At 37.2% G+C, this 18,029-nt stretch overlaps 1 protein-coding gene across 6 annotated transcripts in view; it reads left to right on the forward strand.

The window, feature by feature from the left end:
- ARHGEF12 (Rho guanine nucleotide exchange factor 12) overlaps positions 1 to 18,029 on the forward strand; it is a 149,832-nt gene that overhangs the window by 56,746 nt on the left and 75,057 nt on the right. For 3 of the 6 annotated variants that reach the window (XM_043482301.1, XM_043482300.1, XM_043482302.1), the window contains exons 2-3: positions 6,729 to 6,752; positions 8,387 to 8,472. In XM_043482301.1, coding sequence (XP_043338236.1) covers positions 6,729 to 6,752; positions 8,387 to 8,472 — 110 coding nt within the window. Of the gene's footprint in view, positions 1 to 6,728; positions 6,753 to 8,386; positions 8,473 to 10,051; positions 10,109 to 18,029 lie in introns of all 6 variants that reach the window. The other 3 variants (XM_043482298.1, XM_043482299.1, XM_043482303.1) reach the window with 2 other exon arrangements.

The raw sequence follows: 18,029 nt of genomic DNA on the forward strand, positions 1-18,029 counted from the left end.
CTTGACATACTCCTTGCCCAATTTTGAACCAGTCCACTGTTCCATGTCCAGATCTAACTGCTGCTTCTTGACCTGCATACAGGTTTTGCAGAACACAGGTAAGATGGTCTGGTATTCTCATCTCTTTAAGAATTTTCTATAGTTTGCTGTGATCTACACAGTCACTTTGCCAACAAAGGTCTGTCTAGTCAAGGCTGTGGTTTTTCCAGTAGTCATGTGTGGATGTGAGAGTTGAATGGTGAAGAAAGCTGAGCGCCGAAAAATTGATGCTTTTGAACTGTGATGTTGAAGAAGACTTGAGAGTCCATTGGACTGCAAGAATATCCAACCAGTCCATCCTAAAGGAGATCAGTCCTGGGTGTTCATTGGAAGGACTGATGCTGAAGCTGAAACTCCAATACTTTGGCCACCTCATGTGAAGAGTTGACTCATTGGAAAAGACCCTAATGCTGGGAATGATTGGAGGCAGGAGGAGAAGGGGACAACAGAGGATGAGATGGCTGGATGGCATCACTGATTCAATGGACATGAGTTTGAGTAAACTCCGGGAGTTGGTGATGGACAGGGAGGCCTGGCGTGCTGCGATTCATGGGGTCGCAAAGAGTAGGACACGACTGAGTGACTGAACTGAATTGAACTGAACTGAACACAGTCAAAGGCTTTAATATAGTCAATGAAGCAGAAGTAGATGTTTTTCTGGAACACTGTAGCTTTTTCTATGATCTAATGGATGTTGGCAATTTGATCTGTGGTTCCTCTGCCTTTTCTAAATTCAGCTTTTATTTTTGCAAGTTCTTGATTCACAGACTGTTGAAGTCCAGCTTGAAGGGTTTTGAGCATTACTTTGCTAGCATTTGAAATGAGTGCAATTGTGTGGTAGTTTGAACATTCTTTGGCATTGCCCTTCTTGCGATTGGAATGAAAACTGACATTTTTGCAGTCCTATGGCCACTGCTGAAGTTTTCCTAATTTGCTGGCATATTGAGTGCAGCACTTTCACAGCATCGTCTTTTAGTGTTTGAAATAGCTCAGCTGGAATTCCATCACCTCCACTAGCTTTGTTCATAGTGATATTTCCTAAAGCCCACTTGACTTCACACTCCAGAGTATCTGGTTCTAGGTGAGTGATCACACCATCATGGTTATCCGAGTCATTAAGATCTTTTTTGTATAGTTGTTCTGTGTATTATTGCCACCTCTGCTTAATATCTTCTGCTTCTGTCAAGTCCATACCATTTCTGTCCTTTATTGTGCCTATCTTTGCATGAAATGTTCCCTTCGTATCTCTAATTTTCTATAAGGGATCCCTAGTCTTTGCTATTCTGTTGTTTTCCTCTATTTTGTTGCATTGTTCACTCAAAAAGGCTTTCTTATCTCTCCTTGCTCTTTTTTGGAACTGTGCATTCAGATGGTATATCTTTCCTTTTCTCCTTTACCTTTCTCTTTTCTTTTCTTCTCAGCTATTTGTAAGGCCTCCTCAGACCACCATGTTGCCTTTTTGCATTTCCTTTTCTTGGTGATGGTTTTGATCACTGCCTCCTGTACAGTGTTACAAACATCTGTCCATATTTCTTCAGGCACTCTGTCTATCAGATCTAATGCATTGAATCTATTTGTCACCACCACTGTATAATCATAAGGGATTTGATTTTGGTCATACCTGAATGACACTTAATAATGTCACTAGTTCTTCCTAATAGCTACTAGTAATTAAATGCTTAATATGCGCAAGGCAGTGCTTCTTATTTAATGCTTCTCATTTTATGGTTTACTTCTCAAAACAAAGTGGTGAGTTTGGTATTAGTATTATCACTGTTCTACAAATGATTCTTAGCGAGGTTAAGCAACTTGCCCAAGTTCAAATACCTTTTCAATGTAAAACCAAAATACGAACCGTGTTTTTTCTGAGGAGTCCTTGAACCTAAGGCGTTGAGATCACATGTAATTCTCATTGACTGTACTGTAACAATACTTTGGCCATCTGATGCGAAGAGCCGACTCATTGGAAAAGACCCAGATGCTGGGAAAGATTGAGGGCAGGAGGAGAAGGGGGCAACAGAGGATGAGATGGTTAAGAAGCATCACCGACTCAATGGACATGAGTCTGAGCAAGCTCTGGGAGATAGTGAAGGACAAGGAAACCTGGTGTGCTGCAGTCCATGGGGTTGCCAAGAGTTGGACCTGACTTAGAGACCGAACAGCAACAGTACTGTAGCAATGCTGGAATAGTCTGTTTTTGCACTGATGTTTATTATCATTTTATGAGCAGTTGAGCCTAAGAATTACCTTAATTGTTAACCTGTTTTGCAGAATTCTTTGTCTAGTAACTTTACTCACTGAAGTGATTTTTCTCCTGCATTTTAATAAGACTAAAACAGGATGTATGTTACAATGAAATTTTTGAGAATTCTAAATTTAGTAGATAACATTGTTTGAATGCTAATAAAAGCTTGACCACTCTCCAATGTAGGTGAAATTTCCTTAACTTCCTCCCCTTCATTTCGGTCATCCATTATTAAGAACCATCCAGACTCTCAAATTCCTCATCATAACTAAACCCAAGGGATAAAAATCTAATATCTTGGAGGAAACAGAATAGGAATTAAGGTTTGCCTGTGATATCCCCATTTCTTCTTTCAGAATGCTGCTCACTGGAGTGGTATCCAAAGGCTAGCTTTTTTCTCACCAAAATCAATAAAAGGAAAATATGATTTCTAGTAGGCTATTTATTATAAACAAATATGTTGTGACACATCACTTCGGCACTTCTTTGCAGTTTTTTTAATCCAGAAGAAATTCTGTGTAATGGTCTTAAAGCTTTTAGGTTTTAAAATCTCTTTTTTAAAAAAAATTTATTTATTTTTGTCTGCACTGGGCCTTCGTTGATGCGTGGGCTTTTCTCTACTTGCAGAGAGCAGGGGCTATTCTTTGTTGAGATGCATGGGCTTCTCATCATAGTGGCTTCTCCTGTTGCAGATGACGGGCTCAATAGTTGTGGCACATGGGCTGAGTTGCTCCACAGCATGTGGGATCTTCAGACCAGAAATTGAACCCATGTCCTCTGCACTGGCAGGCAGATTCTTTACCACTGAGCCACCAGGGAAGCCCTGAGTTTTTAAATCTTAAAAATAGTTATGATATCATGTATGTATATATATATGTATCATAGAATCATTACACCTGGTAAGAAATGAAAGTATTATTCCAATATATATATTAATTGCAGGTTAGGGTTGTTTAATTACCAAATCACATTTCTCTCTACACTATATAACATACTGGGAGAAGTGTGAAAATAAAAAATTGGGGGGGCGCCTCTGTATATTGTAACCTAATGATTTAATACTAGAGCTCAGAACTAACAAAGAAAAGGCATCCTGAGTCAAGTGAGTCAATGTGTTGTGACATTTAAGGCCCTTGGTTAGGATTTTTGGCATGCAGGTGTGCTTTGTATGCTTAGACGACAGGATGAGACAGTTAGATGGCATTACCAACTCAGTGGACATGAGTTTGAGCAAACTCTGGGAGATGATGAAGGACAGGGAAGCCTGGTGTGCTGGGGTCCATGCGTGCATGCATGCTAAATCACTTCAGTCGTATCCACCTCTTTGCGACTCCGTCAACTGTAGCCCTCCAGATGTCCACGGGATTTTTCAGGCAAGAATACTGGAGCGAATTGCCATGCCCTTCTCCAGGGGATCTTCCCGACCTGGAAATCAAACTCATGTCTGCCTGTGTCTCCTACATTGCAGGCAGATTCTTTTTCCACTGAGTCACCTGGGAAGCTGCAGTCCCTGAGGTTGCAAAAAGTCGGACACGACTTAGGGACTGAACAACAACCAAGGCACCTTTATCCCAGTGGCTCAAACTCCTGGTAACCCTTTCGTTTGTCTATTATGGTTCTTCATATTGGCATTTTGACTTTGTCATATATCTAGCAAAATACATATACACATATATAAATACACACAAACATATTCATTGTTGGCTAAATGTCCAAGTCATCAACAGGATATTTTCAAAATCCAGACACATTTGATTAACTAGCCACATCTAATGTTATGTCAGCATTCAGACACAGCTGTTTCTACTTAAATATCTAACCAGAGGGGATTTTCACAATTTTATGATTGGACTACACAATGGACAGGGACTTGGAAATACGGGATTTTTGTACACCAGAACTGTTTTATCAGCCTAGTGTTGGGTTACTATGTTGCTTAGAATATGGCCATTTCTCAGCCTTTAGTCTACCTTTCTGTAGCGTTTAGTAGTAGTATCTCTTTTTTGTTGGTCCCTAGGACAGCCCTTTCTCTATTGTGATTTATCTTCTTTATCTCCTTCGTCAGCTCTCACATCCTTTCTCAGTTGTTCAGAAACTAGGTTTCTTTTCCCCAGGATTTGATCCTTGGTGTTTTCTCTTTATGTGCTGTTTTAAATTCAGTGACCATCAGTAGTTTGGTGACACAAATCTACAACTCTAGCCCCAAGTTTTTCTTTGGGGTTCTAGCTTTCTGCTTCTAGCTTCTCATTACATCTCCATGTCAATATCCAGGGGGCGGTAGTGATTTTACAAAACTGTGGGATTCTGTTGGTGATGTTCTTAACTGGAGCTGACGGAAGAAGGCCCTTGACTTTGTTACTTACATGCATATGCAACATCACATGCATATGTACATGTATATTTGTTTGTTTTACCACATATTTTAAAGTGGAATTTGGTGATTAGAGAAAAAGTATTGTGATGTAAAGATTTTTTTTGAGAAATTTCTTTGTACTTGGGGACTGTGATAAGTCAGTTGCAATAAGGAAGTTATACTGTGAGGTAGCCCTTCTTATTTCATTTTTGTCCTCTTTCCTTTCCTTTCCATTCCCTTGTAAGAGAAAATAGCTCAGGAAACTGGTTTACAATCAGTAGTCTGGGAACTTCCGGTTTCTTTACCAGAATCTCCCTGGATGATGCAGTTTCTGACGCAAGCAGCATTGTTTTGGGATAGGAGTTTTTAATATAATGGTTGTCAGGCCAAGTGGCTAAGGTTGCTAACTGCAGGTATTATCCTTTGCAGAAATTCAGTTGGGAATTCTTTACTGCCAACTTTTATGTTCATCTTTTTTTTTTTAATTAATTTATTTTAATTGGAGGATAATTACTTTACAGTATTGTGATGGCTTTTGTGATTCTTTAAATTTAAATCCCATTCCATCCCACCTCCTCCAGCAGGTAAGGATGGACTACTTAGGAATTCTTATTTCTGAAGATTTTATAATCTTTTGTAATCAATATATTCTTTAGAGCAGTGTCCTCTCTCTTAGTCCAGAACCTCTATTTCTTGTCATGCCTACCTGGATTGTAAGTTAATATTCTGTCACTTATTAGGAAAGTTTTTAGATTCTGTTTTTCTTTGGATCAATTTTAATTTATATGGGAATTAAAGGGAATTATAATTAAAGTTATATTTAGACTAAGTTTTCTTTTTAAGCTAAACTACCTCCATGCCAAATAAAATAGTCAAGTATCATTGTTTTATGTTTATTTCTTCCTTCCCTTACTAATGTGCTTCCCTGGTGGCTCAGTGGTAAAGAATCTGCCTACAATGCAGGAGACACGAGTTCTATCCCTGGGTGGGGAAGATCCCCTGGAGAAGGAAATGGCAACCCATTCCAGTATTCTTGCCTGGGAAATCCCATGGACAGAGGGGCCTGGTGGGCTACAGCGCATGGAGTCACAAAAAGAGTTGGACACAACTTAGCAACTAAACAACAACCCTTACTAATAGTCTTTTAAAAAAATTACTGATATTCTTAATAAGCCCTGTTCTTATTACCTAGACTAAATAATCTTTACACGAAATACTATTGGTTGAAATAATTATAGAAATGACAGAAATGAGAAGAGGAATGGAAGTTTGAGAACATTCTTTTAGACTTAGGTTAGTGTTTATGTATAGTGTCAAATTCTTATCAGGAAGCCTCCAGAAATATTCTTTTAAAAAGACAACCAGGAGGAAAGGCTGTAGTTCTTTTTGCTTACAGAACTGAAAAAAGTGTTAAAGTACCCTTTGTCTTCTACTTTTGGAACTTGTTTTTAGTAACTGATAATACTTCAGTGGTAGTTTTTTCTAGATTTCTGTTGCTACAGAAATAATTGAATGGGAAATATTTATGTTAAACATAAATAATTGAAGATCTTGATTTGATCATGATCAAAGGTTAGACACAGACCAGTAGAGCAGTAATCAGCACCCAGGTATTTTGGATGGGAAAGGTGAAGAAGGAACTTTCTTGCTAGGAAAAGTAAATATAATATTTATATTATAATATTTATAATGGTGACATTTTTCTAGCTTCCATTTTTTAAGTCTGTAAAATAGAAATAATATCTTCATAGATATTTTTAGAATTAAAAAATAATATATGTGAACAGTTTAGAATAGTGCTTAGCGTCTAACTAAGCCCTCAATAAATGTAGCTATTGCTATTATTATTTGGATTTTTAAAAAGAGAACCCATACTCAGGGACAGCTGATGGTAAATGCACCTGCAATTTAAGATTTAACAAAGTAGTTAAGACATTAAAAAATGTATCCAGTTCCACTTGTTTGTTGAATCTTGCCTTGGAAAAGTTAGTACAAGATTTAAATCCCTTATTCTGGTTTTATAGAATGAATAAACTTAATCTTAAAAGTGAAATAACTACATCTGTTCTTTTTGTTTTTTCTTTGTTTCAGGTTTCCCCTCAAAAAACCTATAAGGTAAGTTGTTCAGTTGCACTTCATATGTTTAGGTTCAGTGTTACTTAGAAGTGTTCCTTTGAAATTATGGTGCATTTTCGTGGTTTTAGAAAATGTGGATTTAAGTAGTTTAAAATTTCAGAATGTTTTACAAGTTTGAAATATAACAGGTGTTGCATATTTTTTCTGGAAGATGGCATTATTTTGATAACATTTCTAATGTTTTTAATATAAGCATTTTAAAAGTTTGTTCAAATCAATACTTAAGGTCACTCCCTATGAAGAGATTTAATTTCGAAATCTTTTGTGACTGTTTTAAGTTGTGAGTAGCTTGGGGAGTGTAAATGGATTGCCAGTTTTGATGGGTTTTATAACTTGGTTGACTGTAACTGTCTTTAGTTAATGAACTTTGGCAAACTGAATCAGTTAGTTACCCTAAGAAAGTAAAGGAAAAAATCCAAAATGTCCAAATATTTCTGTATCTGTATCTATATCTTCATATTTATTCATTTTCTGGGATTAAATGCCTCTTCCTGAGTACTTGCTCTTCAGCATCTCTTTTCTCTCTGGTCTTAATTGTCATAAATATTATTTAAAATGTAGGTAGTGTGTCATTCCTAATTATTATGATACTTTTATCATTTTTTAGTGATGGCATAGTCCAAGATACCAATGCTCATCTTGACATTTCAGTTAATTAGTAATGTATGTGTTACAGTAGTGGTCTTATTTGCTGCCCAGCCATTATCTGATCAAGTGTAATATGGTAGGGCATAGGAAAAACAATAATTCTAGTTTCATCTGGGACTTGCAAAAAATATGTCTGTGGCACCAACTGTAGGCAGGCTTTAAAAGAGCCTTGCCTAAGATTTTTTTTTTTTAAACTGTTCTCATCCATGCTGTATTTACACAGATTTTTGAACCTGACCATAGTAAACACAGGGTTGGGGACTGTGTTTAATTACTTTTCAGTACTGTTTTATTATCTGTTACATTTGAATAATAGTGATCAGCCTGTGAAAACCACTAAGAGATTTTAAGCAGTTATTTCTCAGAATAAAATACACTTTATTACTAAATGCTGTGCCGTGCTTAGTCACACAGTCTTGTCCAACTCTTTGTGACCCCATGAACTGTTGCTTGCCAGACTCCTCTGTCCATGGGATTCTCCAGGCGAGATTACTAGAGTGGGTTGCCATGCCTTCCTCCAGGGGATCTTCCCAACCCAGGGATCGAACCTAGGTCTCACACATTGCAGGCAGATTCTTTACTGATTGAGCCACCAGGCAAGCTCAAGAATAGTGGAATGGGTAGCCTGTCCCTTCTCCAGGGAATCTTCCCTACCCAGGAGTCGAACTGGGGTCTCCTGCATTGCAGGCGGATTCTTCACCAGCTGAGCTACCAGGGAAGCCCTTATTGGTAAATACTGCTCAGTATTTTAAAGCACTTTTTGTAACCAGCTAAATAGACTGTATTAAACATAGCATAGACTGAATTTTGAAACGCCTTGAAAAATATGAATTAGGTTTATGAGACTATGTAAGGTAAACTCATTTATTGGTTTCTCTTTGTAAGACACACTTGGGGTTTTTAAATTGTTTTTGTTACAGTGATTTTTTTTGTAGTAAATATTTAATTGCTTTTATTTAACTTAGGCATGGAAGTATTTTGAACCGAGAGTCACCAACAGATAAGAAGCAGAAAGTTGAGCGCAGTACATCACATGATTTTGACCCCACAGGTAACACACTTTGTTCTGCCAAAGAATACTGAGACTGGTGAAGTTTCGAATAATACACCTTAAGCTACATAACTGCCTGAAACACCCAGGAATAGCTGTTTGATCTATTTAAGACTCTCCTTCCTCTTCAACTACATGATATGAAACCTTTGCACTCAGAAGGAATACAGGCATTTTTAACTTTCAACACTATGGATTCTACTATGAAATCATCATTGCAGACTGTTATATTTTAAAACAGTAATGATAATAGAGATAGTTATATCATAATCGGAAATTTTGGTCAGACCAAGGACTTAGTAGCAAGGTATGAACAGTAGTATGTTTATAAAACCAAAACTAATCAAGGCTATAACAACTACATATTCTGTAGTCAATTAAAAATTCAGATGTGATCACAGTAAATTGGAGAATTAGATAAAATAATTCAAAATTAATGATTGTCTCACTTTAGAGTAAGTAGATGAATAGAAATCCCTTTTTCTTCAAAAAGTGTTCTAAACTCAGAGCTGTCTTTCAACTTCAGTAGTATTGATATTTCCTAGAATTTTCATGCTAGTGTACTTCTGACTATTTATATTCTTAATTTTGTATATAGGTTGAACCCCTCTTATAATATATAGGCTTTGGTTTCCCCTTGTAAACTCACTCAGTATTTAATTTATAAAAATTACTTGATAAATATGCTTTTATCATTTGAAACTTATTCTTTGTGCATATACTGTTTTATTCACTTAGTCGTTCCTATGACAAAAGATGAAGTAAGTAAATACTAAGGTCTCAGATACATAAATAGAATGTATCTATTTTTAGGTATTTTCACTTAGAAATAACATTTTTATAGAGTGTTTTTTTTTTTGTATCCAAGATGTTACATAGTTTAGTATAAACCACTAGTGCACTTTGAAAAATACAAATATTACCTAGTAAGGAAAGAATGGGAAGTGAACAGCTACTAAACCTTGGGTGGTAGGTTAAAAATGAAATCCCAGTCATAAATTTAGGAGTCTTTGGTGGTGGGAGTATGTAATATGTAACTTCTGGATCTCTATTAAGAAATAATTCTTTGTTTCTGACACCTAATTTTGATGTCATAGGACTCCAAGGCTTTCATTTATTGATTAGTTTTGTCTTGATAACGAGGGTCACAGAATTTCTGTCCTATACTCATCGAAGCCATTAAAGTCTTGACTTACTCTGTGTTGTTCATCTGTGATGTGCCCATCTCCAAAGACAGAATAGCAAAGTGGTACCCAGTGTTTCACAATGAGAACACTACAGCTTTTAGTGCTTTTGTCATCTCTACAGTTGTCAGATGATATATTTTGTAGAATTCTCATGTGTTGTTTTGTTTGAACATATTTTTATTGCACTGTCTTTTCTTCAACAAATCTAAAATGTCATTACCTGTGCTGTTCGTGACTATTCTAAGGGCTGTCACCTGTGATGTTCATACTTTGTGTTTGCACGATTTAACTTGATCATGATTCATTCTTTTTTTTTCCCCCATGAATTTTCCCCCTTACATTTGGTCTCCATATTTTCTATATCTCTCTCCTTTTCTCCCGCTCTTGTGCAGATAGCTCCTCCAAGAAGACAAAGTCTAGTTCAGAGGAGAGTAGATCCGAGATATATGGTAAGCTAATGTAGCCAATTCAGCCTTGCACCTTTGGAGCTTGCTTCATGCTGTTTCATTTTTTTTTTTTTAACTGCAGTCTTCTTGTGTCTGCTCTGCATGGCATGATCTCCTGCAGGGAAAGGGAGCCTGGGGTTTTAATGTGGCTGTGATGTGGAAGCTTAAGATTGCTAGAAACTAACATTATAGAGGAAGAACAGGTACATACTCTCTTTCATCTTATGTTAGGAAGGTGATCTCTTAAGATGTTTGGGTGGAGTTTCTCCAAATAACATGGATGAGCTTTGAATTCTTGGCATTTTCTTCCCACGTCCCGTTTGCAGCGTTTGGATCCTGTAGAGTTTCGTCGTTCCCACCCGTCTCTTCCTCTCAGTTTAGTCCCAGTGTAGTTCAGATGTGTTAGCAGCTCTTCAGAATTTTTATTTTATCTTTTATTGTTTCTTTCTTTTTAATTGCCTCATCATCTGGAAGTGCTGTTCTTGTATAATTTATCTGCAACAGCAAAAATAACTTAACATGTTTTATTTTTGTAGATGAAGAATGTCTCTGCCTTTCATAAGTTTCCCCAAAGCTTGTTCTGAATGAGAAAATTTCAAAATGGCACCTCTAAAAAATAATCTCCACAAAGAGCAGGTTTAACCTGAATGGTCAAGTCTTGCAGCAGATGATTGAAACACTAATATTTCCAGGCTGTGTTCTGTCTTCCAAAGATAACATAAACCCTGTTTGTGTAGTTCAGACATATTTTTCCTTTTCCTTTGCATAGTTTCACCTGCCCTCTTTTCTTGTTTTGGCATCTAATTAGTGTTTTGAGAAAAGTGAATAAGAGAAGCACTGCCTGGAACGTAGACTTTTAAAATAATCTCTTAAAGACTAATAAGTTTTTCTTTTTTAAGAAGATTCCAAATTTGGCCTCAAAGAAAAACCAGGTCTTCTTCGGTAGAGCCAAAATCTATCAAGTAGAAGTTTCTCCAGGTGCAGCTGTTTCCTAGCTTGATTAATACATGAAAGGAAAAAATATGTAAAAATGCCCCCTTTCTCTTTTAAGACACTTAAACACATACTATCAGATACTGTTTAGTATTATGAGGTCTGTGTTTGGTTATAAATCAGTTAATGCTTCTGTGTTAGATACATACCTATAGTTCTTTGCTTGGGTTTATGTGACCAGTACTTTTTCTGTGACGTTTAAACCTTTTACAGTAGTTCAACAGGAAATGTGTACCATGCCATATGGCATGTTTTTTTCTTCCTTCCAAAGCATTTGGCTCCTCATAATTTCTTGAGACTCTGTCTTTCTGTTCTATATAAAGAGCTTCCTATGGTTTATTCTCTCCTTAGGAATGTGAACACTCTCTTTATAGCACCATTCTTTTCCAGTAACCTTTGCAATGTTGTAATTTCATCTCCCCCTCATTTTCCTAGATCTGTGGTATGTATGTTGTTTGCTTTGGATGATACTAACAATTTAGGAATCCATGACTATAAATAGTATACTAATATTTTTCTTACCAGCGATAGGAATACTAACACTGGTTCAGACATGCCATTGACTTGGTAGTAATAGAAACATTTTAAGTGGTAATGGGGAAGTAAGGTGTGGCTTCTTTGTGTTTGTTTCTTGAGAACCCTTGAAATACCTTTTTTGGAAGGAACTAAGCCATGAGTTCTCAAAAAGCGTTTTCAAGAGGGATGACTTGATCAGAACAGAGTTAGCATGCTAACTTAAATCTCGTTGACATTACAAATATTTTATCACCAGTGTGAATAGACTTCTTCAGACTGTGTGCAGTTAGCATGGGTGAAAAGGAGTCTCTGGAGAGTTTTGGAAAGTTTAGAAATACTGGAGTATGACTTGAGTAGACATAGCAACTGATGACATTACTTTAGTGTAGGGTCTCTTAAGCAAGGAGATCCAACCAGTCCATCCTAAAGGAAATCAGTCCTGAATATTCATTGGAAGGACTAATGCTGAAACTGAAACTTCAATACTTTGGCCACCTGATAGAAAGAACTGACTCGTTTGAAAAGACCCTGATGCTGGGAAAGATTGAAGGTGGAAGGAGAAAGGGACGACAGCGGATGAGATGGTTGGATGGCATCACTGACACAATGGACATGAGTTTGAATAAACTCAGGGAGTTGGTGATGGACAGGGAGCCCTGACGTGCTGCAGTCCATGGGGTCACAAAGAGCCAGACACGACTGAGTGACTGAACTGAACTGAGGATCTCTTAACGAGCCCACTTTTAACTTTTGAGATTATCTTCTCTTGGGGTAAAATTTGTTAGCTGGATACTTCACACAGATACTCGTCATTCACTTACAAATTATTTATTTTAAATTTTCCTAGCCATTTTTAGAGCCATTTTGTGAGATGGATTTACTTTGCTCATTTTAAGAGGAAATCAAATGTTTGTTTTGTATTCACTTCTTTGTTAAGCTTCCTCCCAGTACAGTAGGTCAATATTTGTTCCTTTTCCCCTTATTTTCCTCTCAGAACATTTTGGAGTCTTTTGACCACATACAGATATATTTTCTGATCTGCAATTTTAATGATATTTAATTTTATGTTTTCCTTACTGTAATGGAGAAATTTTGTGTTGTTTGAGGAATGTGAGAGATTTAGCAAGGGAATTTTGTGTTAGACTACAACTACTCCCTAATTTCTGTCTTGGTGTCCTGAAAAGATCCCAGCGGATGGTATTATGTATAAGAAAATAAGCTATGTCTTTTTGAATCTGTTTTAGTCCACGGGGACTTCTATAGCAAAATACTAGAGACTTGACTTAAACAAGAGTTTTATTTTCTCAGGTTTGGAGACTAAAAATGTGAGATCAGGCTGCCAGCGGCTGCCAGCATTAGTCAGATCCTGGTGAGAGCTCTTCTCCTGGTTTAAAGGTGGTCACCATCTTGCTTCGTGCAATGACACGAAGTGGTGTTTTCCTTGGTGCAAGCATATATAGAAGGGGAAAGAGAGAACAAGCTCTTTGGTATCTCATAAGAATACTAATCCCAGCATGAGAGCCTCACTCTTAATGATCTTACTTAACCCTAGTTCCTCCTCAAAGGACTCATTCATCTCCACATACTATCATGTTGAGGGTTAGGACTCAGCATATGAATTTTGTGGGCGTGACACAAACATTTACTCCATAACAGAAGCAAATAGTTACTACTTAAAATACCCTGATTTAGATATTTAGAGTGCATTTTTTTAAATTCATATTTTTTTTTCCTGAATTCTCTTATCTGTAAAATGAGAAGTTCTTGGTTTGATTTTTACTCCCACCAAGTTATCATTCTCTCTGTTTTTTCTTCAACTTTGCAAAGAGCTTTCTACAACGTCAATGTCTGTGTCCTCATAAGTCACTCACTTCCTAACTTAACATCTGACTGCTGAACATATACTCTCTGGGAGGTGAATCAAAATAATCTAACTTGAAAATTTATAAACTTTTTCTCAGTTCTCACCTTCCCCTTGAGACATTAGGCAGTGATGATACCCTATCTTTGGTGTATATAATATTACGTCTACCCTTTTCTTTTCTCTTTATATTGGTTTTGTCTTTTCTGTATTTATTTTTCCTTCTTCTAAATTTAAGCATAACCCAAGTTAGTCACTGATCTTTTTCTGTTTCCAGTCTCATATTTGTAACAGTTTGCTGCATACTCCATTCTATCCTTCAAATCCAAATGACCAATCTGGGATTTATCAGTGTTAACTATGACTGGAAATTGATTTCCCTGTTTCTTTTAGTAGCACAGTCATTTTTAAATTTACTTTTGACTTCTTCCTTTCTCTTGCCCTCTATTGTCAACTGTTTGCTACGTTTCATTGGTTCTACCATCACATTATTTTTCACCCCTTACTCCATGGTTTCATCTTTGCAGCTTTGTTCAGTTTTTCCTTGTCATTAGACTTTTCTAATAGACTCATAAGTTTCTTTCATGTTGATTTCACATTGATTCACTTCCTTTTCATTTTTCTATATTCAATCAGATTGGTATCACTGAAGTAAGGATTTAGTCATTCGCTTTTTAGGAAAGTACAAATAGTTATTAAGATATGCCATGATTTGTTTCCAACTCATCATTCTCCATTAATCTACTACTTTTCACCTAAAGGAACCAGAATGTCCCCTAAATTTTCATTTCTTCATATATGACTTGGTACTTTTTCTTGGCTCATGCCATCCCCATTGTTTTGAATGGTTTATCCCCTATAACTCCTTGTTGGAACCCTCCCCACCCTTCATGGTCTGTGTTCAAATACTACCTCTTCCATATGGCTTTCCTAAGTTTGCTAAGTTTTTAAACAACTGCTTTTGTTGTCTGACATCCTGTTAACATCCTGCTTTATATCAAGTTGTTCATATTTATATTCATCTTTGCATCTTCCATAATGCCTGACACACTGGAGTCACTCATTGAATGAATGGTTGTTGAGATTGGTATGCATTGTTTTAGTAAAGAGGATTAATGGAATAAAAGTGTTGGTTCATTTTAATTGAATTCTTCCTTTCTCTGAAAAATTTTAAGGTAGAAGAAAATGTAACTTTGAAAAGAGACTTAATGTTGGTTATAATCTAAAGGAAAGAAATTGGCATATTTAGAACTTAAGGCCTTTGTTGCTGGCAGCATTGTGCATTTAGAATCAAGAAACTTCTTAATCAAAGGATTATCTAAGGTCTAACTCATAAAACATGTATGTCTGGCAGCAGTTTAAAAATGAGCTGTTTTTATGGGGTTGCACATGGTCTTTCTCCACACCCTTCCCTGAAGCTAATTCTTAAGAGGTGAGACTTAGAGAAGTTTGGTCATGTACAAAAATCAAAGGTGAAGAAAGACTAATGTGCTTTCCCTGAAGTAAATGCAGTTTGAAAGGTTTAGCATGTTACTTTGCATATTTAACACTACATCTCCATTAATTTTCTATTTGGCAATATAGTTGCTGCATTTTTCAAGGAATGTATTGTAGTGAAACCTCAGAGTACTTTTTCACCTTTTTTAGAATACCTGAAAGACTTCTTCCCCTCCCCACGATAACGCAATAAAGACTTACTTTTTTTTTCACTTTCGGTCCTTGGTATTTAACTTTTGAGTAAGAAACAAATTTTTTATGTTGGTTTCAAATGTTGCATGGGAAAGGAGGATTAAGGAAGTGGAGTAAAAGGATGTGAAGTTCACCTACCCCTAAAAACACATGAGAAATACATTTACATGTGGAAAAATTCTCACTGAAAACAAACTGGAAACTGGCAGAAAAACTATACAACCAAGGCTGCAAGAAAAATTCTCACATAATTGGGTAGGATGGGAAGAAACACACTGGGCTGAGACCTCTGCCCCTAGAAAGGACCTAAGGAGAAGAGGGAAATAGTGTGGGTGGACACTCACCCTGGGAAGTCAGCAGCTGGAGCCACAGGCTGGGAATCACAGTTCTGGGGTCCTCTGTAGAGGAGACAAGCCCCCTTGGCTGCTTGGTGAACCAGTGGGACAAAGAGAAAGACTGGAAAAGCCTGGACTCCACTGTGAGGAGTACATGGGTACTGGCTTGCCAATAAGAAACACACGTAAAAAGGAACAGAGCCAGTTCAAGCCTGACTACCAGGGATTCTGCTCCAGCATCCTGGGAGTGGACCCTACCCCTGACAAAGCAGCAGTGCCTACCTCTGAGCAGAGAGGATATCCCACCTTAAGTCCTGTGCAGGCCAGAACCAACATCAGCCACCAGCACCAGCGTGCACACCCCCTATCAAGGTGATCATGGCTAGCACATCCTGAGGAAAAATGTGTCTGGCATCTACATTAAGTTCAGGGTTCACACCAGAGACTATAGGCATAAACAGTCTACACTGGGATGCTGCTATGTAAAAACATCCCCCAAGACCACAGTGGATAACTTTCACCTAAATTCAGAGACAGAGTTAAGTAAAATGGTAAGGCAAAGGAACTACCCTCAAAAGAGCAAGGAACTACCCTGAAATAATAAACAATGAAACAGAGGTGATCAGTCTACCAGTTAATGAATTAAAAAAATTTGTAATAAAAATGCTAACTGAACTAAGAAAGAGATTGCGCTAAGCACAGATAATTTCTAGAACCAATAAAGATCCAATAAAAAAGAGATAATTCAGATTTCCACTTGGAACTCTGATCTGAAGTGTCTAGTACAAGGCCTCCACATGTGATTCCCTATGAGCAAGTGAAACTAGACAAAGCATGAAGGAAAAAAGAACACAGGCACAAGTCATCCCTAAAAAGAAATCAACACAAACCACTCAACCAGCCTTTCCCTCCAAGGACAAAAACCAAAAGGAAGAAGGAATACAACCCTAAAGCCTGACCTCAAGTGGAGCAAGTTAGAAAAAATGATGAAAAGACAGAAATACAGCACAAATGAAGGAACAAGGTAGAAGCTCAAAGACCAAATAAATGAAGAGGAAATAAGCAGTCTACCTGAAAGAGAATTCAGAATAATGATAGTAAAGATGCTCTGAAGACTTGAAAATAACATGGGGAAAATGGAAGAAACATTTGACACCGTTAATACAATCACCAAGGACATATGTAACGATAACCCTATATGCAAAACAGAAAAAGACACAGATGTACAGAACAGACTTTGGGACTCTGTAGGAGAAGGCGAGGGTGGGATGTTCTGCGAGTATAGCATTGAAACAAGTATACTATCAAGGGTGAAACAGATCTCCAGCCCAGGTTGGACGCATGAGACAAGTGCTCAGGGCTGGTGCACTGGGAAGACCCAGAGGGATGGGATGGGGAGGGAGGTGGGAGGGGGGATCGGGATGGGGAACACACGTAAATCCATGGCTGATTCATGTCAATGTGTGGCAAAAACTGCTACAATATTGTAAAGTAATTAGCCTCCAACTAATAAAAATAAATGAAAAAAAAAAGCAAACAGAAATGAGTAACACAATTACTGAAATGAAAAATACTCTAGAAGGAACCAATAGAGTAACTGAGGCAGAGGAATGGATAAGTGAGCTGCAAGATAGAATGGTGGAAATAACTGCTGAAGAGCCAAATAGATGGAAAAGAATGAAAAGAATTGAGGATAGTCTCAGAGACCTTTGGGACAATATTAAACGCACCAGCATTCAAGTTATAGGGATCCCAGAGGAAGAAGGAAAAAAGAAAGGCACTGAGAAAATTTTTGAAGAATTAGATCAAGTCCAAGAAGCACAGAGAGTCCCTTACAGGAGAAACCCAAAGAGAAACACATTGAGACACATATTAATCAAGCTAACAGAGATTAGGCACAAAGAGAGAATATTAAAAGCAGCAAAGGAAAAGCAACAAGTAACATACAAGGGAAAACCCATATGTTTAACAGCAGATCTTTTAGCAGAAACCCTGCAGGCCAGAAGGGAATGGCAAGATATATTTAAAGTACTGAAAGGGAAAAATCTACAACCAAGGTTACTATACTTGGCAAAGATCATTCAAAATGGATGGAGAAATCAAAAGTTTTACAGACAAGTAGAGGTTAAGAGAATTTAGCACCACCAAACTAATCTTGCAGCAAATACTGAAGGGACTTATATAGCCAGTAAACACACAAGAAAGTAAAGACCTACAGAAACAAACCCAAAACAATCAAGAAAATTCCAGTAGGAACATAATCACCTTAATCGCTAATCACCTTAAATGTAAATGGATTAATGCACCAACCAAAAGATACAGACTGACTGAATGGATACAAAAATAAGACCCATATATATGCTGCCTACAAGAGACCCATTTCAGACCTAGAGACACATACAGACTGAAAGCAAAAGGATGGAAAAAGATATTCCATGTGAATGGAAACCAAAAGAAATCCGAAGTGGCAATCCTTATTTCAGACAAAATAGACTTTAAAGAATATGGGGAATACGTGTAAATCTATGGC

The sequence above is a fragment of the Cervus canadensis genome, chromosome 11, assembly GCF_019320065.1.
Source record: "Cervus canadensis isolate Bull #8, Minnesota chromosome 11, ASM1932006v1, whole genome shotgun sequence".
In the NCBI taxonomy this organism is placed as follows: Eukaryota; Metazoa; Chordata; class Mammalia; order Artiodactyla; family Cervidae; genus Cervus; species Cervus canadensis.